This window comes from Cricetulus griseus, chromosome 5, assembly GCF_003668045.3.
Source record: "Cricetulus griseus strain 17A/GY chromosome 5, alternate assembly CriGri-PICRH-1.0, whole genome shotgun sequence".
Classification (NCBI taxonomy): Eukaryota; Metazoa; Chordata; class Mammalia; order Rodentia; family Cricetidae; genus Cricetulus; species Cricetulus griseus.
This window is the reverse complement of record NC_048598.1, coordinates 104,893,518-104,919,805: the sequence shown is the minus strand read 5'-3', so window position 1 is coordinate 104,919,805 and position 26,288 is coordinate 104,893,518. Positions and strand designations below refer to the sequence as shown.

At 44.0% G+C, this 26,288-nt stretch overlaps 1 protein-coding gene across 1 annotated transcript in view; it reads left to right on the top strand.

The window, feature by feature from the left end:
* Positions 1-26,288, top strand: part of Dglucy (D-glutamate cyclase) — an 83,554-nt gene that overhangs the window by 47,382 nt on the left and 9,884 nt on the right. The window contains exons 8-11 of the mRNA XM_027419124.2: positions 5,410-5,670; positions 8,279-8,378; positions 12,329-12,477; positions 15,271-15,390. Of these exons, the coding sequence (XP_027274925.1) occupies positions 5,410-5,670; positions 8,279-8,378; positions 12,329-12,477; positions 15,271-15,390 (630 nt within the window). The remainder of the gene's footprint in view (positions 1-5,409; positions 5,671-8,278; positions 8,379-12,328; positions 12,478-15,270; positions 15,391-26,288) is intronic.

Genomic DNA, 26,288 nt, shown 5'->3' with positions numbered 1-26,288 from the left:
ACTGGCCTACAAGGCGTCTCAGCTGGTTAAGGCCCTTGCAGCCAAGACTGACAACCTGGGTCCCGTCCCCAGGACCCACATACTGGAAGGAGCGAACACTCCACATGATGCCCTTTGACCTCCATATTCAAACCATGGCATGTGTGAGTACACATGCACATACACATATACATTTTTAAATTTAATCAGAGTTTTTTTTTTTTTTAAAGCTTATACCATGTATGATTCCCAGAAAGACCAGAAGCAAATTCACCAAAACACTGACACTGAGGACCCATCTTAGTCACTGTGGGTCTAAACATAGCTGTGAAGAGACACTACAACCAAGACAGCTCTTATAAAAGAAAGCATTTAATTGGGGCTGGCTTACAGTTTCAGAGGCTTTGTCCGTTATCATCATGGTGGGGAGCATGGCGGCAGACATGGTGCTGGGGAAGTAGTCGGGAGGAGGGGAGCTGGTGTGGACTTTTGAAACCTCCAAGCCCGCCCCCAGTGACACACCTCCTCTATCAAGGCCACACCTCCTAATCCTTCCAATGCTTTCAAATAGTTCCACTCCCTGGTGACTAAGCATTCAAATATATGAGCCAATGGGGGGCCATCCTTATTCAAACCACCACAGGGCCTGTAGATAGGGACATTATGGGTGACTTTGTTTTCTTCGTGACTGCTGGTTTTCTAAATTCCAACACTAAGCATGTGAGTGAGTTCATTAGCTGGGTGAATTGCCACCCAGAATCAAATGAGTGGCATAAATAAGAAATAACAAGGGCCAGGGCTATAGCTCAGTGGTGGGGTGCTAGTTCCAGACCTGGGACACATAGGCCTGACTTCAGTCTCCAGCACCAGAAAAAAACAAGCAAGCAAGCAAACAAACAAACAAACAAAAATAAAACAAAACAAACAACAACAACAAAAAAAGTTGTTAGAGGCTAGAGCAATAACTCAGTTAAGCATATTCGCTTATGCAGAGGACCAGGGTTCGACTCCCAGCACTCACGTGGTAACTAATGACCATCTGTGACTCCAATTCCAGGGATCCAGCACCCTCTTCTGGTCTCCATGGGCACAATATGCACATGGTACACATACATGTATGCAGGCAAAACACTTATACACAGAAGTAAATAAATTGTTGAGGGGGAAAAAGCTAGGAATATGAGTTTTTCTAAATTAGCGATTACCACTGTTTTTCAAAAAGTTGTCACTGTAACTGTGATGCATGTCTGGAGCTCCAGTGCTTGGGAGATGGACACAGGAGGATTGGGAATTCAAGGTCATCCTCAGCTATGTAGTGAGTTTGAGGCCAGACTGGGCTACAGGAGGCTGCCTCAAGAAAACAAACAACAGCAACAAAGTTACAAGTTTATTTGATAATATCCCCAGTCCCTCCCTTCTGTGCCAATTTGGGGGGGGGATAGAGAAAAACATACATACATGGGTGTGTGTGTATGTACACATGCAACACCAGCTAGCTTCCTTCCTTCCCGTTTTGCTTTTTGGTTTTTCAAGGCAAGGTTTCTCTGTTTTAACAGCCCTGGCTGTCCTGGAACTCACTTTGTAGACCAGGCTGGCCTTGAACTCACAGCGATCTACCTGCCTCTGCCTCCCAAGTGCTGGAATTGCAGGCATGTGCCACAACCCGGTTTAGCCACCAGCTTTCTAAGCATGGGACAAGGCTGGTGGAACCTTCCAGGGAGCTGTTGATTCTAATTAGGTCTACAGAGAGCTAGTTGAAAACTTTTCTCTTCCGCGTTGGTCTGCATCCCAGGTAGCCAGCAGAGGGCGCTGTGTCATCCACTATTATGAATGGTACAGGCCCACCCTCATGAGACAATTGCTGGGTAATTCCGCCTCAGTTTCATCAGTGTAACAAGACTACAGACAATTACACCCCTGTCGAGGTTGTGCTAAATAGCAAGAATGTTAGTTGTGCTGTAGTTACTCATTGTTGGGCATCAGTAAATGCATGTTCCATCTTAGTAAAAGCTCTGGTGTCTCTATGAGACAGTCTGTATTAACTTCATTTAGAAAAGAAACCAACGCATATAAGATTAAGAAATACCCAGCCCACAATCCCAGTGGATGGTTACAGAAGATATTGAACCCTTGTCCACGGGCTGTGTTGGCCATGGTTTAGGCATGCTATATAAATTAGAACCTGAAATATAAATTGTGTGTCATTTTCTTGCCTGGGCAGTTAAAAAGTCCTCTAGCGTCCCTTAGACTATCCCATTCCTCCTGTACCTTCTCATGAGGGGTGCCCTTAGACCTGGAGGGTAGCCACACCTCAAATACCTGGCAGTGTCTTTGGACTAACATGACCTCTCCCAAAGTCCTACTGATTTCCCCCCAGACAGCCTTACCCAAGTTGATGGCACTCCTATTTAACACGGCGTCATGAGGAAAGATGAATTATTAACTCTGAAATCAGCTTTTGATTTAAAAGAAGGGGGTTGACGGTAGATTTACTGCCACCTGGGTTCACCCATTGCCTCGTAAGGGTGGACAGAAAGGTCAGATACAATCCCTCCCATAGGCGCTCCTGCAGCCTGGGGTGGGGCTTGAAGCATGAGTCCCAGAGGAGGCAGATTTATGACTGTCTGATGTGCCGATTTCATCTGTGAAAAGCCGTCTTTAATCTGCAAGAACAATAGATGATTTGGATTCCCACTCAAATAGGCAGATGTAAGATTAATGAGGGTGCACTGTGCACTGGCCATTACTCACTGAGCTTATTAATAGATCCACTCAGTCATTTTTAAGAGGACATTGACTTGCATTTGAAGTGTCTGGAGGATGTGGAGGGTGCGAGATTTATAGTAATGGTTTTTGCACTGGTAATAAAATCATCGGATGTACACACAGCATTCAGTTGCCCAGACTCTCTCCTCTTGCTCTCTCTCTAGTGCTCATCACACTTCAAGAAACACATTACACCCAGTTTTGTTTTACAGAACGCTGTTATTCTTCTCCATCTTGTCATCAGTACTTCATGTTCATTGTAGGAATATCAGAAAATATAAGAAAATATTGTAGATGGCTGTGCATGCCTCTGACCCCTGTATTTAGGAGGCTGAGGCAGGAGGATCATTAATTCAAGACTGGGGCTTGACCCAGTCTCAAAAAGGAATCTAGTTAATAAAATTAAGTTATAGAACGAAATTGTATGAAAGTGAAGAATCAATAAAAAAAATACCAGAATCCTGGGGCCTGAGGAGATGTGTGCCGTGTCAGCAGGGAGAGGGGCTGGGCTTAGTCCCAAGCATACATGTAAGAAGCAGGGACAGCCGTGTGAACCTGGAATCCCAAAACTAAGGAGGCAGACAGGTAGATTTGTGAGACTCACCAGTCAGCCTAGCCAAATCGGTGAGCTCTGGGTTCAGTGAGAGAAAGAGAGAGAGAGAGAGAGAGAGAGAGAGAGAGAGAGAGAGACAGAGAGAGAGAGAGAGGGAGTGAGAGAGGGAGTGAAATGGAGTAAGCAATCAAAGATGACACATGACATCAATCTCAGGCCTCCATATGCACATGAACACAAACACACATGCACAAGAACACAAACACATACCTACACACACTTTAAAATACCAGAATCCATCACAACCAACAAATTATTAATAAGCCTGTATTTGTCATTAAAGTCCTTTTCTTTGGTCTCAAATATTTGCATACAGGAATGTATTTACTGGAACCCCACCATGATACTATTTTAGGACTTTTTAATAAACTGTAATGACTTTCCATATCATGAAATGATCTCTACAATATTTACATACTATCTGTCTGAGACAGAGTCTCACTTTATAGCCCAAGCTAGCTTTTGAACTCTCTGCAATCCACCTGCCTCAGTATTCCAGGAGAACTACCACACCCAGTTCACGACATCCTTTTTAATGTTTGCATAAAATGTCATTGTGTGAGCATGCCAATAATAATCCATTATTGGATACCATGAACAATGTCATAGTATACAACCTTCTCACTAAACTTTACACATACTGCTGATTACCTTATTTAGAGATGCCAAGGACCAGATTGAAGAATTGTAAAAAGTCTAAGAAAGAAAATCACCTTCCAGGCCCCAACATCCAGTTCCCTCTCCAAAAATCAGTAGTTGAGAGTTTGTGTCCCCATAGACTCCTGCCATCTCCCTACCTGCCTCATTCTTCATATAGGAAAACCCAGATACAGGACCAAGGACACACAGCTATCATGTGCCAGGAATTGAAATTGTTCCTGTCTCAGTCTGGAGTGGTGCCTTCATAATAGGGTTCCAAACCCAGCATCCTTAATGCTGTCTGTGAACCTCAACTGCAAGTCAATGCTCCTCTACTTCCCTTTGGCCTGCTGTGAGGCAGCTCAGCAGGGGTGAGCATTCTGAGTCACACTCTGCCTCCATATGGCCCTTGTAAAGAAGAGATGTCAGAGCAGACAGAGGCATGACAGAATGGACAAGAGTCAGGAAGTGGTGTTGCTCAACCGGGCCCAGCTGGGCAATCTTAGCACAGCTGTCCACTCCCATATGTGTCCCCTGGACTAACTGAGTTCCTCTACAGAGGCAATGAATGCTCCCCCATTTGCTCAACTCCTCCACTAGAAGACAGTCTGTATCTGTATTACAGGAGGCACAGTCCAAAGAGAACAACGAAGTTGACCCCCTTGATGGGCAACTGGGACAGAAGCCAGTGAACAAGTGGGCAGCCTCTGGTACAGCTCTATGGTACATCCTCCATGGCTTCTTAGTGGCTCTCAAGCAAGACAGAGTTCCTGTTGCCTTAGGGGTTAACTTGCTCACTCTCAATCCTTTTGTGGTTTTCTGGGTGTCGTCCTCTTCTGTGTTTTCTGGTCTTACAATCTTCTAGAATAATTGCACCCGAGATCTTGTCTTGAGCTTGTGGAAGACTTTCCAATGAATGCATTCCATTTCCTTTTCTTTTTATATATTCTTCTATTAGGTTTTGCTAAGCCATTCTAACAAATGAACCTCTGCATGCTTCAACACCTCCATGTAACAGCGCACAGCAGGTCTTCAGAGAGTTCTGGGTCAGCAGGGAGGGACTCGGCTCTACCCAGCTGCTTGGGGTCCCAGCAGCTCTGCCATTAGATCATGCTGTAGCTATCAGCATTTCTGTCAGTAAGAGGGTATGTGTACTTGGAGAAACACTTCAGAAGTACAGGGCCAGGCTCAGCAGGACACCCATCATCTCCTCATGCTCCATGAGACAGAGCCAGTCATCCTAGCTAAGAGAGGGGTGGGAGGCAGAAAGACCAGAGATGGGAATTCATCCGTATAAACTGTTCAGTCTGCCACATTCCTCCATACGACTTCTGGACCCTAAACAGCCCAAGCTATCAGTGTTTCTACCTTAAACACAATCATCTAGATATTTTGCTTTATTTTTGTTTCAGGTAACCGGGGAATCGGGCACCTGCTAGGTAAAGATGAGCTGCTGCGGGCTGCTCTGTCACTGTCTCATGCCCACTCAGTACTAGTCACCACTGGATTCCCCACACATTTCAATCATGAGCCCCCAGAGGAGACAGATGGCCCACCGGGAGCCATTGCTTTAGCCGCCTTCCTGCAGGCTCTGGGGAAGGAGACCTCCATGGTGGTAGACCAGAGAGCCTTGAACTTGCACACAAAGCTTGTTGAAGATGCTGTTAAACAAGGTGAGTATGACATGGGCTCAAGCCATTTCCCCAAGCAGGTCTTTACTGGCAAAGACTTGAAGAAATCAATGTTTGGACCTTCAGTCATGTACCCAGTCCCAGGATGTGTCCTCATGACAGGGTGTTTTATCCCCAAGCTCAGAACAATTTTGTTATAAGCAAAGGGGTCTCTCTTTTTTTTTTTTTTTTTTTAAAGAAAGTTACTGAGGTTCCTGGAAGTCCAAGTGATCAAACCAATCACTATTGTCCACACAGTGACCAGCTCCTACCACCATCAGTGCCCTGAAGGGTCAAAGCTATGTGAACCCATGCTACCCAGAACAATGAGGATGATTCCCTCCACCAAGACACTCTCAGCCCAGTAGGGACAGGATTAAGTCCTTTGCCTCCTTGGAGATACATGTATCTTAGTGAACATGATATGCCAAATTTCTTTCTCTCTCTCTTCCCCTGCCCTATGATTTTTTTGAGAGAGGGTTTCTCTGTGTAACAGTCCTGGCAGTCCTGGAACTAGCTCTATAGATCAGGCTGGCCTCCAGCTCACGAGATTCGCCTGCCTCTGCCTCCCAAGCGCTGAGATTAAAGGTGTGCACCACCATCGTGCCCAGCTCGAGATGCCAAATTTTAAAGCAGTGATTTGAAAATGCACATCCCCTCCTCACAACCCCTGTCCCTTCCCTCGGATTCTTGGCACCGTCTCCCAAGAAACCACCTACACCCCATCTCAGGTCTTGGTTACAGAGCAACCAGATGGTTGTAAGAGTAGAGGGTAGGTTGTTCCGTCCATGAAGACAGAAGCTGAAGAGGGGTTACAGGGAAAGCTCTATAGTGGATGCTCTCAGGGAGACTACTGTGGGGACAAAGGAGCCAGGATTACACCCTGTGGCCTCTCATCCAGAGGACAAGAGGAAAGGAGTCATTAAGGAATTCTAGGCAGATCCGCAAGAGAGAACAGGAAACCAAGGGACAGGTGACCATGTCAACTCTGCTCCAGGGCCAACAATAGGTGTTACCTGACACTGCACTGTGGCTGTGTTTAGCATTTATTCTCCAGAGAGCACTAGCTGTGTCCTGTTCCTCTCCCGAGAGCTCAGCTGGGTCGCTCTCAGGGACTCAGACAATGCCATGGAGGGTACCGTTGCTTTATTGGATTCTGCAGAATTTTTGTTGCATGAAGCAAGTGATGCAACTGGACCTGTTTGTGAAAACTATTTCAATCTTTTTGCTGAGACCTAGGAAATAATAGAGGAGGCAGGGAGGCATAGTCCTTTCTCCCCTCTCATGCACAAGCCCAGCAAGGATTGCACTCTGTAGCTCAGAGGAGGGAGCTTGTCTCCTGACCCATCTTGACAGAAGTCTTGCATGTTCTTTCTCAGACATGTGGCTCAGTTGCCTGCCTGGGCTCCCTGATACCTCCTCCCCTGACTAGAATCGGACACCAGGGTGGCTGGGGAAGTGAGTTATGCCTTTACTTAGCACCTGCTTCACACCAGATCCCAGTCAGGTCACTGACTGACAGGTATCAAGGCCATCATGGTGCCATCCCAGCCATGTGAGTAGTTGGGCATTACCTTACAGAGGAAGTGCTGAGGGAGCTTGTGTGGCCTAGCCAAAGTCACATGTCTCTAAGTTCTGGGTCCAGGGTGCTGTCAACCATCTTTCCTTCTGCTCAAAGATTTGCCCTGGACCCATGAATAAGCAAGGATTCTTCCTCAAACTTTTGAGAGGTAGATTAATAAAAACCAAATGAATTTCAACTTGGGGAGATAGGTTTATATTTTCCACACAATCTACAGTAATGTGTATTATTTGTGTAATCACAAAATGTTAATTTATTTTAAGAATCAATGTCACTTTGTAAGTCACTACCATACAAGTACCTAACCCAAATCTCTGGGACTCTGCTTCAGTTGTCACTGGTCACCTCTGAAGGGATGCTTAAATGGAGAGGAAACTGGTAAGATCTGGGGGTAGAAATTTAATGGCTGGTTTTAATGTTACCTTGCCACAACCTAGAATCACCTGACAAAGGAGTCTCAGTTGAGGAATTGTCTAGATCAAGTTGGCCTGTGGACTAGCATTGTCAGCTGAACTAACCCCTTCTTCACTTAAGTTGCTTTTGGTCAGGGTGTTTTAACATAGTAACAGAAGTTAAACTAAGACAGAACTGGAGTTGTAATGCCAACATGTATACTGTATCTGACCCTGATCAGCATCCTTGGTGTCTCTGAGCAACACTTTTCCTTTTCTATAAAACAGAAATGATAATCACTTTATGGAATAGAATTTTGAAAATTAAATGAGAGCATAAATGTAAAGAGCCTGGCACACTTTCCTGTGGGCATCTAAATGAGCACACGGCACTCTTGCTGGCAGTGGGCCAGAACAGACCTTATGTTGACAAGGGCATCTTACACATTGCATAGCCCCAGGTCTATACCCTCCATGCCCTACCAACTCCGGAGTTTAGTCAGGACTAAAAGTAAACCTATCCTCTGGACTTTAACAAAGTATTCTAGGAAGGACACCACTCAAAATGGTTGCACTACTGTCCAAAGATGCCCTTCACACATGTCCTGATGTGGTTGCCCTTTGTGTTTATCCTCAGGTGTTCTGAAGACACCAATCCCCCTGCTAACTTACCAAGGCAAGTCAGTAGAAGATGCTCAGGCATTTTTGTGCAAAGATGGGGACCCCAAGTCTCCTAGGTATGTATATGGTACCCCAGACGGAGTGCATGGGAATGGGGAAGACCACATCCTTGTAACCTTGCTGACGAGGTTTCTGCAAAGCTCATCCTATGGAAGAAAGGAAAGCCACCAGCCCAGGAAGCCAAAGTTCTGATGGGCTACATTAGCCATGAGGTTAGGGCTCCATAGAACACGTCTGGAAGTAGATCCCTGCCAGTGGGGAGGGTTGGCACTCATACCTGACAAAGTAAGAAACAAAGTTTGCAGTCTTTCAACAATGGCATCATGACAGTAGTCAAACAATTTCAACTGGGGGTAGCCAAGACTTTTAGGAAACAAAATAGAAATAGCATTGTAGCATGATGGAAACGGCTCTCTTGAAACACTTCCTCCCCTCCCTTTCCTCCCCTTCCTCCCGCCTCTGTGTGTGTGTGTGTGTGTGTGTGTGTGTGTGTGTGTGTTGTGGTCAAATATTTTGAAACCCCCTTTTTGTAGTGTATTTCAGATTTTATAACTCATGTGTGCTTTGCACACTTTTTAAACAACCAACAATAACACGTTTTGTATTGCAAATCAGTACATGCATGTAACTGAGATAGACATTTAAAAAAAATACTGACTCTTCAATTGTAGGGAGCCGTCCCTGCATTCTCCATTACAAGATGGCGCCTGCATCCGGCAGGCACCGAATGTAAACAAGATTATTGCGCAGGCGCTGGGTAAATTTCCATTCCTTGATCTCTGCCTATTCCGTGGCGTCATATGGCCGGATGAGCTGCAGCCAATCATGGGGTGACACGTCCGAGGCGCCGGTTGCCAGCCTTTATTAGGGGACGGGATTCTTGGCTCAGTGTCTCCGCTCTGGTAAGCTTATGCTCTCCTCTCAAGACGCATTAAAGCTTTCCTGCAGAAGGATCCGAGTGTCCCGTGTATGATTTCTTGCTGGCGAGAAATACAGAGAGCGCGCGGGACATTCAATATTACAGGACTCAGATGGGCCCTGTATGCTTTGATGCTTTCTTTTTCAGTTTGTTCTACTACAACGCCCCCCCCACACACACACCACCTATTCTAAATAGCGCTGCTCAGAACAAGAGCAGCCACACATCCCTTTTAAGTCCCTATTTTTAGTTCTTTCCAATGTGTACCCCAAAGCTGAATTTCTGGATCATAGGAGAAGTCTGTTTTTAACATTTTGAAGATTGGCCATACTATTCCATCATGGAGTTGAGATTTTGAAGAAATCCACTGTGGGTGCTTTTAGAGATGTGAAAGTGCCAGTTTCATGTTCTTACTTTGGATCATCAAAACAACATTCCTGCTAACGGCTGGAGAGATGGCTCTGACTTAAGAGCACTGTGCTGCTCTTGCACAGGACCTGGGTTCAGTTCCCAAAACCCACACTGGGTAGCTCACAACTGCCTGTAAATCAAGTCCCAGGGGATATGACACCCTATTCTGGCCTCCACAGGTACTGCACACGCATGTTTCATATACAGACAAGTGCATGCACACACAGAGAAATAAGATTAAAACATTCCTGCTAATAAAAATTCAGACAGCAAGGCCGGCTGATGCTTACTGAGCTCTAAGTAGCTACAGGTTCCATGGCAGGCACCTTCTTTAACCCCATCAATACTGTAGATGCGTGATGCCCTGCCAATGCATGATGTCCTACAGATTACAGATGTGTGATGTTGCAGATACATGATGTCCTGTATATGTGTGACATCCGGGGGATACATGACATCCTACAGATGTGATGCTCTGCATGTATGTGATATCCTGCAGATGTACAATGTCCTACAGATGTGTGATACCCTGCAGATGCATGATGTCTTGTAGATGGAAAGGGTGATTTGTGGTTAGAAAGACCAAACAACTCACCAAGGCCAGTGACTGGAAGACCCAGAGTGTGACCTATAAGAAAGGACTCCACAACCACCTGACAGCCATGCCATCTGTGCCCTTATTTTTGACCTCTTTTTCTCCTAAGGAGTTCATGTTATGTTCCATTCATTTTTCCCTTTTAAACATTCATCCCTAGTTGTTTAAAGTCTGTGATGTGAATGAGAAGTTAAAAGTGAGTGAAATGGGTCTATAGCAGCCAACACTCAGTGACTTTTTAACTGGACACTGTGCAGGATGTGTGGCATTGGATAGAGTATTAGTGTCTCCCAGGCATCCTGTTACCCTGACCAGTCTCCTGACCTTTCAGCTTCTGACACTACTAAACTGAAGTAGACCTAAGTGGCTGTTTGTTACAAGGGTTGTTGGGGTAGGAGAGAAAGATGGAGAAGCCGATGGGGGGAGGGGGAGGGCTGCCACACACCTTTAATCCCAGCACTTGGGGCGCAGAGGCAGGCAGATCTGAGTTGGAGGTCACCCTGGTCTACAGAGCCAGTTCCAGGACAGTCTCTAAAGCTACACAGAGAAACACTGTCTCAAACCACCCCCCCAGAAGGAGAAAATTAAGGGGGTATGGGAAAGAAAAGCAGCCCTCACTCCAGAGTCTTACAGAGAGGACATCTGACAAAGCCCAAATTGCTCACACATGGGGCTGGAGAGTTGGCTCAGTGATTAAGAGCATGCACTGCTCTTGCGAGGGATCCATTTGGTTCCCAGCACCCATTTGAGGCAGTTCACAACTACCTATAACTCCATATCTGAGGGGGACCTGATGCCCTCTTTTGGACTCTTACACTCACACATGTACCTCGCACATACACATATTTGCAAACATAGATACACATTGATAATAAAAAAAAAAGTCAATTTTAATAGTCCAAGGGCCTGCAAGATGGCTCAAGGGGTAAAGGTCTGCCACCAAGCCTGATGACCTGAGTTTGATCCCTGTGATCCACACAAGGTGGACGGGAGTTGTGTTCCGACCTCCACATCATTTTCTGCGGCATGTGTGCGTCCATCCATACGCAATAATGGTATGATAAATTCAGAAACGGAAATGAAGGTTCAAAGTCATCCTTAGCTGCATAGCAAGTCAGAGGCCAGCCTAGGCTACGTGAGGCCTCGTCTCAAGGAAGAAAACCAAAACCAAGATAAACAAAAGGCTATGCTTACTCAGGGCCAAGATGTTTGTGAACTGGAGTTTATATTAGCAATCCTCCCCTGCTCCACTACCACTCCTCAGCTCATCCAAGCAGTAGATCTTATGAAACTGTTTTTCCAAAGAAATTTTTAAAAAAATAAGTAAACTAACTCACATCTTTCACTTAACTTTTAAACTCTGCTTGATCTCTAAGCCTTGCTGTAAATTATACCCTTTGAGCTCTATAATTTGGCCACAAAATCATATATATCATATGTATTGCCGCTAAAAACACATGAGTATTGCTTTCCCTCTTGAGAAGCCTCCATCCATGCCTGGGATGTGTACTGTCCCGTGTGTGTGTGTGTGTGTGTGTGTGTGTGTGTGTGGTGTGTATGTGAGTGTGTGTGTGTGTGTGTGAGTGTGTGTGTGTGTGTGTGTGTGTGTGTGGTGTGTATGTGAGTGTGTGTGTGTGTGTGTGAGTGTGAGTGTGTGTGTGTGTGAGTGTGTATGTGTGTGGTGTGGGGGGAGAGGGAGGAGAGAAAGACTAAATGCTCTTATACCTAAATCTGAAGTGTGTACCATCTCCTATCCCTGAATAGACTTGCTAACTTGGCTTCACTCTGACTTGTTCTGAAATTCTTTTTGTGATGTAGTCACTGTAGTGAAGGACAGCTTTACCTGCATGGAGGTCCCAGGAACTCCTAGGACCTCAGGCAGCAGTGTGGGCTGTATCTCCCCACCACCAACAGCATAGTGAGCTAGTTCCCTGTGATAGCCCCCATACAAAGTAGGCCTCAGTCAGGTCATAGGAGTAAGCAAGTCAAGAAACCAAGGGTCGTTCACATAGGCACACGGGTTAGAGCCACCGAATCTGCCATTTTCCACATGAACACTGACCACCATTGCTTCCGGGCAGATTTGACCATCTGGTGGCCATAGAGCGTGCAGGAAGGGCTGCCGATGGCAATTACTACAACGCGAGGAAGATGAACATCAAACACTTAGTTGACCCCATCGATGACATTTTCCTTGCAGCACAAAAGATTCCTGGAATCTCATCAACTGGTAAGTGGGGGCACTAAGAATTCAACGCGAACACCTTGATACTAAGCGTCTTTTATTATTCATTGAGGACAGGCCGGGAAGGAATTGCTCTCCACTCCCCGAAACTAGGCTTTGTTTATTTCAGCTAGTCTAGATGCTAATGACAACATTATTAAGAAATGCAACATTCCCTTAGGAGAAAGGGAAGTGACACACATACATAGAACATACTGGATTTGCCCAGTTCAGAAGTAATTAAACTCATCATGAAATAGTAACAATGAAATCAAAGCATGGTGTCTCATTTTGACCAGAGGCTGGACTTTGTGTCATCTGAAGAAACGCTTAACTCTTTAAGTGCATTAAATGTAAGACGAGTGAACGATTATTGTTAATACTATACTGCAATAATTTGTTTTGGTACTGAACTTTATACTTTTCCAAGAACTTTCACAACTGTTATATTTTCTATCCTGCTCAAAACTCCTATGTGGTAGGAAGTAAATGATAAAATGAGGCCCCACGAGTTTGAAACTGCCTAGCTAATTAGCATTGCCGGAAGGATTTTGAGCAAAGGGCAGACCCCACCCCAGTCCCTACAGTTAAAGAATCACCTTGCTGTTATGACTGAGCTAGTCCCCAAGGATGCCAGCTCTCCTTCCTCCCTCAGGAGAACGGGGTGGGGGTGGGGAGTAATGAAAGCCAGCCAGTCTCTCCTTCTGTGTCTGTTACTCTCCAAGCCTCTGAGTGTTTCCCAGACCCATTAGTCCCCTCTGACTTTTGAGGTTTTGAGGAGTGAATGAAAACCTTCTGGATTGTCTAGAAAGTTTCTGCAAATCCCCAGATTTTCCCAGAAAAGGCTGTGGGTGGGGCACATGCAATGTGGTCAGCTTGGTTGGTTTCTCACTTCCTGTCACTATGGGCTGGGCAGGTAAAGGACCCAGTGCCTGCAGGGATCATTGCCAGCACAGGAGTCCAAAGGAGCAATTAGTATGTGTCCTGGGAAGCTGCAAGAGCATGTGTCCTGGCCCTCCCTAGCATCTAACTACCCCTTACACTTCCATGGTTGTATTGTTTTTGTCATCCAATCAGGCTGTCACTAATGTAGAAAACTGTTCTGAGAAAAATGGTCAGGGTGGAAACAGAAGCAAAAATCTTTAGGTTGTGTTACTGGAAGGTGTTCAGTCATTCACAGAGGTCTTTTGGCTCAGTCTGGTCTCCAATGCTTGAGGTGCTTTAGTTCCCTCTCCCCAGCAACTCAGAATGAATGCCAGCCTCTAGCACAAGGATTCTCAACCTTTCTAATGCTGCAACACTTTCATACCATTCATGTTGTGGTGACTCCCAAACATAAAATTTTGTTGCTACTTCATAACTGCAATTTACTACTGTTATGACTCATAATGTAGATATCTGACATGTGACCACTGTGAAAGGGTTGTATGATCCCAAAGGGGCTGAAATCCACGGATTGAGAACCACTGCTCTACTAGAATTCTTCTATGTATTTATTACAAGCCCTTGTGGAAGAAACTCAAATACAGTAATACCCAGTCCTGTATGACAGGATTCAGGCACTATGCTGGCCTGCCCCTGTCACCTGGCAGAATGCACTCAGGCAGTGCCCTGGTCAGCCCAGGGTTCCATGACTACTAGTCTGCATGAAGGTGCAAAGGACCCCTTTCAAAGAAAACCCCACACTTCTGCTCTTTCTGCTCTCTCTTTCCTGCTGTTCCCCTGGGGCAGACAGGACTTTTCCTGTCTCTTCTGTCCTTTCTCTGTCTCTGTGTCTCTTTATTTTCTTACCTCCCCTCAATAATACTTTCAGTATGAGTTAGTCTACAGGTCTGTTTCCCCATATGCCCGCTGTCCATCTCCTGGGGATCCTTGTGGTCTCAGCACGGGACTGGAGACTGCCACCTGGGGTCCCAACCCATTATTCATTATTCCTAACACTGTAGTTCAAGGAGGTTTAGTTTTCTGTCCTCGAGGTCCTGGGATACAGCCCTGTTTAAAAAGGCATTCTGACCATCCTCACTATGTTGTACAGGATGGTCCCCAACTCCTGAGCTAGAGCAGTCCTCACGCCTAGCTCTCCAGAGCAGCTGTGGCTGGACCTCTTGGCAGATAAAACCATTCCCAGCTCACCTGACTGCCTCGTCTGCAGCAATGGATCCTGTGAGGATATTTCAGATGACAGGCAGCTACCCCTTCAGTTTAGATGAAAAAGAATCACATGCGTGCTTTTCACATTCCTTAAGCAGAAGCCTGTGGGTTGTGACCCCTTTGGGGGTTGAAGGACCCGTTCATGGGGGTGGCCTAAGACCATTGGGAATCACAGATATTTACAATTCATAACAGTAGTAAAATCACAGTTATGCAGTAGCAACAAAAGTAATTTATGGTTGGGGGGGCACCATGACATGAGGAATTGCATTAAAGGAAAGTTGGCAACCGCTGGGCTAGAGTAAACACAGTTTACCTTTGCCAGTGTGATGTTGGCCAGTTGCTGTGTGGGAGCTACTGAGTGTTACTGTACCCTTGCTTCCAGTATGCCTGGTGACATGTCAGAACACAAGGCACCCAACCCTGTGGCTGTTTGTGGGAACCTAATAGAAGACAGGATCCCACTCCAGTGAGCTCCAAAATCAGATCCGTTCCCAACTAGAGAGGTTTCTAGAAGACCTGAAGAAGAATCAACATCTGGTAGTCAGAAATATCTTCAGAGCCAACCACTGACATGTGGGGAGGGGCTGTCTCGTCCCTCCCCACTTTGCCCCCATCCTGTTTACCGACTGTTTCTCTTCCCTTCAGGAGTGGGTGATGGAGGCAATGAACTTGGCATGGGCACTGTCAAGGAGGCTGTGAAGAAGTACATAAGAAATGGAGAGGTCATTGCCTGTGACGTGGAAGCCGACTTTGCTGTCATTGCTGGTGAGTACCTGTGTGCCCGCTAAGAGGAGCCTGGCTGCCCAGGGTAAGTGACCTGGCTTGAAGCCTGACCAGGTATGTAAGACAGTTTCTCATCACCGTGACAAATACCTGAAAGCAGTAACTTCAAAGGAGGAAGGATTGTTTGGGTTCATGGTCTCAAAGGGCTCAGAATACAGTGGCTGGCTTTATTGCTCCTGGGCCTGTAGCCAGGCAGACTGTCATGGCAGAAGGGCTGCCTGTTCCCTAGTGACCAGGAAACAGAGCAAGGGACCTTGTGTTTGCCTGGCTGGCTACTTATGCTTTTCTCCTACCTGGGTTTGTATCCTATTGGCCGTTCTGCTCACACTCAGGTAGGGTCTTCCTCACTCAGTTGCTGTCCAACGTGTCAATCTTTTCTGGAAATGCCCTTGCAGACATCCCTATGCTTTACTCCTCTCCCAGACACCTCTCAATCCATTCAAATCGACAATCAAGATAACCATCACACCAGGACAGAAGCTTTTTCTCTTCTTTCCAAGGGGCACCAGTGTAGGGCAGGACCTTGAGTGGGAATTCAGCCATTCAGTTAACATTCACAGTGTGCCAGGCATTGTTCTGGGTTCTGAGCAACAGCAGAGGTGATGTGTGCTGAAGAACTTCCCTTAGAGAGTTGAGAGACAGTGACCCAGATGAATACATATACCAGGTGATACAGTGATGTGAGGTGTGAGGGCAATAGGACAGGTGACAGATGAGAGTGACAGGAGGGCCACTTTGATCAGTGGTCACTGAGTGCCTAAGGCATGGTGGACAGGGGAAGGGTTTCCCACAGCTCCCTTTACCAGCTTCTGTCTCAGGATCCCTGTCTTTCCTGTTGCTGCCTTGGGGGACCTCAGAACCCACCTTTCTTGTGTGTAATTACCATTACAAAGCCTGACTTTCCCTTAACCTCACCAGAAGTTTCTGGAAATATTAACACCTGAAAAGGGCTCTCTCCCTTTTATGGTTAGACTCAGCCTAGAAAGGAGCAAACATTCTCCAGGATAGAAAACCTACTGGCAAGTTGCTGGAGGCTCACCACACAAACCTGGAGTTCAACCACAGGGAGCCAGGTGACCACCTTTAAGCCCAGCACTTGGGGGGCGGGGGGGGGGAGGTAGTCGGGTCTCAGTGTTTGAAACCAGTCTACACAGTGACTTCCAGGGTTCCAAGCCAGTCAAGGCTACATAGCAAGACCTTGTCTCAAAAAAAAACAAAACAAAACAAAACAAAAACAAAACAAAAAAAACCCACACACACACATACAAAACCAACAAATGAAAACAATGCTAGGGGATCATGGGGGACTTACTTCTGGGCACCCCTGGGGGAATCACCTTAATTTGAGGGACTTACTTCTGGGCACTTAACTAGGTTCTCCATAGTGAATATCAGGGAAATCTCTTCTGCTTGTGGTGGACCTAGTCAAAAGGAACTCTCCAGAAATATGCCAGATCTTGCCCTGGGCCTTAAAAGGAACCGCAGCCTGCTGTGGTGTGAACAAAGCCATGCGTGCTTGGGAGAAGGGAAATACCCAGGTCCAGCCCACTGCCACCTTCCAGGAAGAAAAAGGAGACGCCCAGCTCTAGTTCTATAGAGTAAAAGGAAGAAGATAAATTAAATGTAACACTAACCAACAAAAACAGACTTCAGAACAAAGGAAGTTACCAGGAATAAAAAAGGCACATTCATAATCCACAAGGAAGATATAACAATTCTTTGTGTATATGTATCTAACACCAGAGTGGTTATAAACACACACACCAGGGGTGGGGGAAGATCTGCAGAGAAAAAAATAGATGATTCAACTATTATAGTTGGATATTTTACCATCCCTGAAACAAAAGTGGACAGATACAGCTGGCATAAATCTGCAAGGACACAGCTGAACCCAACAATGCTGTCAATCCACCAAATTTAATTGACACCTGTATTAGTTACTTTGCTATTGCTGTGATGAAACACCATGACCAGAGCAATGTAGAGAAGAAACTGTTTATTTTGGCTTGTGGAACCAGAGGGTTAGAGTTTATGTGACAGGGAGAATGACAGTAGGCAGTAGGAACAGGAAACCGAGAGCTCGAATCTTGAACCACAAGCACAAAGCAGAGAGAGCAAACTAAGCAGGCCAGGCTCTTGACTACCGAAGCCCACCCCCAGTGATGTACTTCCAACAAGGCCACACCTTCTCTACTCCCCTCAAACAGCACCACCAACTGAGACCAAGTAATTACATGCTCATGACTATGGCAGACATCTCATTCAAACCACCACAGAATGCATATATTAGAAAGCAAGAAATAACGGACTTTGCTTATCTTAGCTTCCACCTTAAGGAAAGAAACTATAAATAGTTCAATATTTTTCATGAACATGAGTATAAAAACAGGGCTGGTGAATTGGGTTATGCCATTTGCCACCAAGTTTGATGGCTTCAGTTTGGTCCTGGATACCCATATGTGCACGCACACACTAGTAAACAAATTTTTTAAAAAGTCAAAAAGCACTCAGCAAAATATTAACAGACCACAACAGCATATAAGAGAAATGTATCACTAACAAACTAGGGCTTATCTCAAGAAGATCCAATAATCAAAAAAAAAAAACCACTCATATATCTTAGATATTAACAAACTAAAGAAAATTACATGATAAGGCAAGAAATTTAGGAAAATATTTTTAAGAGTCCAGCTGGGAGTACTATGGCAAGGCTGTCCTTTGTCAACAGTTTTTCAGCGTCCTACTATAAATCTTAGTGAAATAAGACAAAGAGAAGAAATAAAAAGCATGTGGATCGAGAAGAAAGAAAATAATTATCTTTGTAGATGGCATGTTCATCCATATGGAAAATCTACAAGGATAAACAAAAGCAAACTCCTGGAACAAAGAGATTACGGCAGTCTTTCAGGATACAGCATCACTTTCCAATATTGCAACAGTTTGTACGAGGAATTTGAAACTGAAAACACATTGCCATTTATATTAGCACTTCCCAAAATGCACTACTTAACTATAAAGCTAGCAACATGTAATTACTGTTTATGCAAGGAAAACTATAAAACTTTGATGGGGATAGCAAGTAAGAACTGAAAATAATCACAGGGATATATGTTCATGGATTTGAAGACTCAACAGTGTCTGGATGTTAGTTCTACCAACTTGATCAAAAATACAACACAAAACAAAGGAACATTTCTGGAAGTTATTTCATGGATACCAGAGTAGTTGCTTTTTTCCCCACTGCTATGACAAAATACCTAACAAAAGGAATTTAAGTGGCGGGGTGGGGTTCATTTTGGCTCGCAGCTTGAGGAGATCTGGCCATCTCGGTGCAGAAGGCATGGCGGCGGGAGTGTGAGGCCGTGGTCCATACTGTATCTGCAGTCAGGATGTTGGAGATGAATGCTAATATCAACTCACTTTTCCGATTTCCATCCATTCATTCATCCATTCATTCATTCATTCATTCATTCATTCATTTATTCATTCATTTATTCATTCATGTATGTGGTATGTATCCCTCTGACCTCCACCTGCAAACCACAAAGGGCAGATTACTAAATGAACCAGCCAGTTTGAAAGGCTATGTGATCTGAACCCAGCTTTATGATGTTCAGGAAAATGTAAAATTACGTGTACAGTGAATGATCAGTGGTTGCTAGAGACTAGGATCAAAGTTCACAATATGTTCGTCTGACATGGGGCCCCTGGCACATGAACTTAAGTTAGCTGCCTTTCCCTCTCATCTCTCCCATACCCTACCATGTCTCCCATGATCCAGGTATGATGGCCGTGGGCACTGCTTAAATATAGTATGGGTTTTACATTTTGTTCATTGAAAATATGACATCATAGTAAGACCAAAGACATCCTTAAAAAGCAGGTAGTGTAGGGTGATAGACACAGGCAAAAAACGGTGCTGTGTCATCCCACCATAGCTCAGTCAGCAGTTTTAGCTTGCAGGTCAGCAGCATCCTTGATACATGACCATTCTAAGCCATTTTAAACCAGTGAACAAGGATTTTCAATTCTGCCTTTTCCTTGTTTACAGCTTCCCAAACATGTTTCATGTTTCTACATTTGCACAGAGCCTGAGGATGAGCTCTGGAACTGTACCAGGGGAGTATACTTAATGCCACTCAACTGTACTCTAACAGATGATATTTCGAATGAATGGATCAAGAGATACATAATGCTATGTAGCTGTACCTGTAAAGATGGTTACATTGGTGAACCCAATTTTTTTTTTATTTTATTAGTTCTAGTTAGGGAACAAGCTTATTTCAAGTCCCTTCTCCCTCTCCCTCCCCTCACCCCCAACCCTCCTCCCCCACCCCCAGTCTACCCCCACCCCATCCACCCACCACTCCCCAGGCAGGGTAGGGCCCTCAACTGGGGCTCTGCAAAGTCCACCAAGTCTTCCTATGCTGGTCCTGGGCCCTTCCCCATGTGTCTAGAGCCAGAGTGTAAATCTTCACATGGGATGGGCTCTCAAAGTCCCTTCTTGCACCAGGGAAAAATACTAATCCACCACCAGAGGCTCCCTGGAGTGCAGAGGCCTCCTTATTGACATCCATGTTCAGGGGTCTGGATCAGTCTTGTACTGGCCTCCCTGACAGCATCTGGGGTCGATGTGCTCTCCCTTGTTCAGGCCAACTGCTCCTGTGGGTTTCTCCAACCTGGTACAGACCCCTTCGTTCTTCTTTCCTCCCTCTTTTCAACTAAATTCCCGATTTCGGCTCATTGTATATCTGTCTCTGCTTCCTTCAGCCACTGGGTGAGGGCTCTAGGATGGCATAAAGAGAAGTCATCAATCTCATTTTAGGGGAAGGGCTTTTGGGTTATCCTTTCCACCATTGCCTGGATTGTCAGATCGTGTCATCCTTGTAGGTCTCTGGAGATCTCCCTGGTTCCAGATCTCTTCTCGGGCCTATAGTGGCTCCCTCTGATATGGTATCTCTCATTCTGCTCTCTTTCCTCTATTCTTCCCACAACTCAATGTTTCTGCCCCTCCATTTCCTCTCCTCTTCTCTTGCTCTTATTGTAGCAGCTCCTTCCCCCCCACCCTCATGCCCCCAATTAGTTCAGGAGTTCATGCCACTTCCATTCCTGGGGACCATTTATCCCTTAGAGTCCTTCATGTTTCCTAGTTTCTTTGGTGAAGAGCATTATAGACTGGTAATCCTTTGCTCTATGTTTAAAATTCATATATCAGTGAGTACATACCGTGTTTGTCTTTTTGTGACTGGGTTACCTCACTCAGGATGGTTTCCTCTAGTTCCATCCATTTGCCTGTGAATTTCAAGATTCCATTGCTTTTTTCTGCTGAGTAGTACTCCATTGTATAGATGTGCCACATTTTCTAAATCCATTCTTCAGTAGAGGGGCATCTAGGTTGCTTCCAGGTTCTGGCTATTACAAACAATGCTGCTATGAACATGGTTGAACATATGTCCTTGTTGTATGTACATGCCCTATTTGGGTATATACCCAAGAGAGGAATGGCTGGATCTTGAGGTAGACTGATTCCCATTTTTCTGAGCAACCACCATACTGATTTCCAGAGTGGTCTTACAAGTTCGCACTCCCACCAGCAATGGAGGAGTGTTCCTTTTTCTCCACATCCTCTCCAGCATAGATTGTCATTGGTATTTTTTATTTTAGCCATTCTGACAGGCGTGAGGTGGTATCTCAGAGTTGTTTTGAGTTGCATTTCTCTGATGGCCAATGATTTTGAGCACTTTCTTAAGTGTCTTTCAGCCATTTCAGATTCCTCTGTTGAGAATTCCCTATTTAGTTCTGCACCCCACTTTTTAATTTCATTGTTTGGTGTTTTGGTGGCTAGCTTCTTGAGCTCCTTATATATTTTGGAAATCAGTCCTCTGTCAGATGTGGGATCGGTGAAGATCTTTTCCCATTCTGTGGGTGGTCGTTTTATCCTACTGACTGTGTCCTTTGCCTTACAGAAGCTTCTCAGTTTCAGGAGGTCCCATTTATTAATTGCAGACCTCAGTGTCTGTGCTGCTGGTGTAATGTTCAGGAAGTAGTCTCCTGTACCAATTTGTTCAAGGGTAGTTCCCACATTCTCTTCTAGAAGATTCAGTGTGGCTGGATTTATGCAGAGATCTTTGATCCATTTGCACTTAAGTTTTGTGCATGGTGACAGGTATGGATCTATCTGCAAATTTCTGCATGTCCGAATCCAATTGTACCAGCACCATTTGTTGAAGATGCTATCTGTTTTCCATTGTATAGATTTAGCACCTTTGTCAAAAATAAGGTATCCATAGGTGCGTGGGTCAATATCAGGGTTTTCAATTCGATTCCATTGGTCTATCAGTCTATTTTTGTGCCAATACCAAGCTGTTTTCAGAACTATGGCTCTATAGTAGAGCTTGAAGTCAGGGATGGTGATGCCTCCAGAAGATCCTTTATTGTAAAGAGTTGTTTTGGCTATCCTGGGCTTTTTATTTTTCCATATAAAGTTGAGTATTGTTCTTTCAATGTCTGTGAAAAACTGTGTTGGGATTTTGATGGGGATTGCATTGAATCTGTAGATTGCTTTTGGCAGGATTGCCATTTTTACTATGTTGATTCTACCTATCCAAGAGCATGGGAGATCTTTCCATTTTCTGGTATCTTCTTTAATTTCTTTTTTTAAAGTCTCAAAGTTCTTATTGTACAGATCTTTCACTTTTTTGGTTAGTGTTACCCCAAGATATTTTATGTTGCTTGTGGATATTGTGAAAGGTGATGTTTCCCTGATTTCTTTCTCATTGGATTTATCATCTGTATATAGTAGGGCTACTGATTTTTTTGAGTTAATTTTGTATCCTGCTACCTTGCTGAAGGTGTTTATCAGCTGTAGGAGTTCCCTGGTAGAGTTTTTCGGGTCACTAATGTAGACTATCATGTCGTCTGCAAATAGTGAAAGTTTTACTTCATCCTTTCCAATTTGTATCCCTTTGATCCCCTTTTCTTGTCTTATTGCTATAGCCAGAACTTCAAGTACAATATTGAAGATATATGGAGAGAGTGGACAGCCTTGTCTTGTTCCTGATTTTAGAGGAAACACTTTGAGTTTCTCTCCATTTACTTTGATGTTGGCTATTGGTTTGGTGTATATTGCGTTGATCATGTTTAAATATGTTCCTGTTATTCCTGTTCTCTCCAAGATCTTTATCATGAAGGGATGTTGGATTTTGTCAAAGGCTTTTTCAGCATCTAGTGAGATGATCATGTGGTTTTTCTTTTTCAGTTTGTTTATATAGTGGATTACATTGATGGATTTTCGTATGTTGAACCATCCTTGCATCCCTGGGATGAAGCCTACTTGATCATGGTGGATGATTTTTCTGATATGTTCTTGGATTCAGTTGGCCAATATTTTATTGAGTATTTTAGCATCGATGTTCATGAGGGATATTGGTCTGTAGTTCTCTTTCTTAGTCATATCTTTGTGTGGCTTGGGTATCAAAGTGATTGTAGCCTCGTAGAAAGAGTTTGGCAATATCCCATCTGCTTCTATTGTGTGGAACAGTTTGAGGAGTACTGGAATTAGCTCTTCTTTGAATTTCTGGTAGAATTCTGCAGTGAAGCCATCTGGCCCTGGGCTTTTTTTGGTTGGGAGGCTTTTAATTACTGCTTCTATCTCATTTGGGGTTATAAGTCGATTTAAACTGTTTATCTGATCTTGATTTAATTTTGGTAAGTGATATTTATCCAGAAAGCTGTCCATTTCCTTTAGATTTTCCAATTTTGTGGAATACAGGTTTTCAAAGTATGACCTAAAGATTCTCTGGATTTCCTCAGTGTCCGTTGTTATATCCCCCTTTTCATTTCTGATTTTGTTAATTAGCATGCTCTCTCTCTGCCTTTTGGTTAGTTTGGCTAGAGGTTTGTCTATCTTATTGATCTTCTCAAAGAACCAACTCTTTGTTTCATTGATTCTTTGTACTATTTTCCTAGTTTCTACTTTGTTGATTTCAGCTCTCAGGTTGATTATTTCCTGGCGTCTACTCCTCCTTGGTGTGTTTGCTTCTTTTTGCTCTACAGCTTTCAGTTGTTCTGTCAATTCTCTAATGTGACTTTCCTCCAGTTTCTTCATGTGAGCACTTAGTGCTATGAACTTCCCTCTTAGCACTGCTTTCAGGGTGTTCCATAAGTTCGGGGTATGTTGTGTCTACATTCTCATTAAATTCTAGGAAGTCTTTAATTTCTTTTTTTATTTCTTCCTCAACCCAGGTATGGTGCAATTGGGAGTTATTCATTTTCCACGCAAATGTAGGTTTTCTGCAATTCGTATTGCTGTTGAATTCTAGCTTTAATGCATGGTGGTCTGATAAGATACAGGGGGTTATTTCAATATTTTTGTAACTGTGGAGGTTTGCTTTGCTGCCAACTATGTGGTCAATTTTTGAGAAGGTTCCATGTGGCGCTGAGAAGAAGGTATATTCTTTTGTGTTTGGATGGAATGTTCTATAGATATCTGTTAAACCCAGTTGTGTCATAACTTCTGTCAGATCCTTTGTTTCTTTGTTAAGTTTCTGTCTAGTGGTTCTGTCTAATGGTGTAAGGGGGGTGTTGAAGTCTCCTACTATAAGTGTGTGTGGTTTTATGTGTGGTTTGAGCTTTAGTAATGTTTCTTTTACAAATGTGCTTTCGTATTAGGGGCATAGATGTTCAGGATTGAGACTTCATCTTGATGGATTTTTCCTGTGATGAGTATGAAATGCCCTTCTTCATCTCTTTTGATTGCTTTCAGTTTAAAGGCTAATTTGTTAGATATTAGGATTGCTACCCCAGCTTGTTTCTTGAGCCCATTTGATTGGAAAAATTTTTCCCATCCTTTTACTCTGAGGTATCGCCTGTCTTTGAAGTTGAGGTGTGTTTCTTGTAAACAGCAGAAGGATGGATTCTGTCTTCGTATCCATTCTGTTAGCCTATATCTTTTTATGGGTAAGTTAAGACCATTGACATTTAGGGATATTAATGTCCATTGTTCATTGGTTCTTCTTTGTTTTGGATTTATTGTTGGTGGTATCATTGCGTGTGGATTTTGCCCTCCTGTTTCTTTTTGTGTTTGGTAAAATTAGCTTATCTATTGCCAGTGTTTTTGTGAGTGTAGTTATGTTTGTTGGGTTGGAGTTTTCCTTCCAGAGCCTTCTGTAGTGCTGGATTTGTGGATATGTATTGTTTAAATCTGTTTTTGTCGTGGAATATCTTGTTTTCTCCATCTATAGTGATTGAAAGTTTTGCTGGGTACAGTAGTCTGGGTTGACATCCATGCTCCCTTAGTGCTTGTATGGTATCTATCCAAGACCTTCTGGCTTTCAGAGTTTCCATTGAGAAGTCGGGTGTGATTCTGATTGGTTTGCCTTTATATGTTACTTGGCCTTTTTCCTTTGCAGCTCTTAATATTTTCTCTTTATTCTGTAGATTTGGAGTTTTGATTATTATGTGTCGGGGGGACTTCTTTTTGTGGTCCAGTCTGTTTGGTGTCCTGTAAGCTTCTTGTACTTTCATAGGCATATCCTTCTGTAGGTTGGGGAAGTTTTCTTCTATGATTTTGTTGAATATGTTTTCTGTACCTTTGAGCAGTGTTCCTTCACCTTCTCCTACACCTATTATTCTTAGGTTTGGCCTTTTTACTGTGTCCCATATTTCCTGGATACTGTGTGTTAGGGTTTTGTTGGACTTGAGGTTCTCTTTGGTTGATGAATGTATATCCTCTAGCGAGTCTTCAGTAGCTGAGATTCTCTCTTCCATCTCTTGAATTCTGTTGGATATACTTACATCTTTAGTTCCTGATCGTTTATCCAACCTTTCCATTTCCAGCATGGTCTCATTCTGTGTTTTCTTTATTGTGTCTATTTCAGCTTTCATGCTTTGAGCTGTTTCAAGAGCTTCCTTCACTTGTTTGGATGTTTTTTCTTGGCTTTCTTTAGATTCTTTAAGAGATTTATTTATTTCTTGAATTTTTTGGTTTGTCTTTTCCTCTAATTCGTTTAATTTTTTGTTTGCTTTTTCTTCTATTTTTTTAAGGGATTTTCTTGTTTCCTCTTTAAAGGTCTCTATCATCTTGCTGAGATAATTTTTAAGGTCCATCTCATCTTCATGCTCTGTGTTGGGCTTTTCAGATCTTGCTGGAGTGGAGTCCCTAGATTCTGGTGGTGTCATATTGGTCTTTCTGTTGTTGAGTGAAATCTTATTTTGTCTTCTCCCCATATCTTCTTTTAGTGGGTGCAGGTGGGGTCTCTCTATCTCCTCTTGTGACCCAGTGGTGTGTGGGGGCCAGGAATTCAATGTCCACAACTCTGGATGATCTTGACACTCCTGGTTGTCTCCTCACTCGTTCCTAGTTCCTCGGTCGTTTGGCAGAATGGAAGAGTGGGATGCTAGCATATTCGGGGCGCAGGGAGCTCCTCCCTGCCTGGGCATGTCTGGCCCAAGCCCTCAGGCGCAGGCGGGGGTGGGGGATTGGGAGTTGTCGGGGTGTATGCTGTTTTGGCCTGGAGTCGGGCGGGGGCAGAGACTCACTCACCTAGTTCCTGGTCAGTTGGCGGCAGAAGAACCCAATTCTTATATATCTTTTGTCTTTCTTCAGAATGTCTTACTATGTAGCCTTGACTGGTCTGAAACACACCACATAGACCAGGCTGGCCTCAAACTCAGAAATATTCCTGCCTCCACCTCCCAAGTGCTGGAATTAAAGGCATATGCCATCATCCCTGGCCCAATTCTGACATTTTAAGTAGGTGGATAGATAACATTACTAAAGTACATACTTAAACATGGTTAAGATGGCAATTTCTGGTATGATATTTTAGATAGGCATAATAGGTAAAAGAGATAGGGATATATTTAACACTACTGACTAT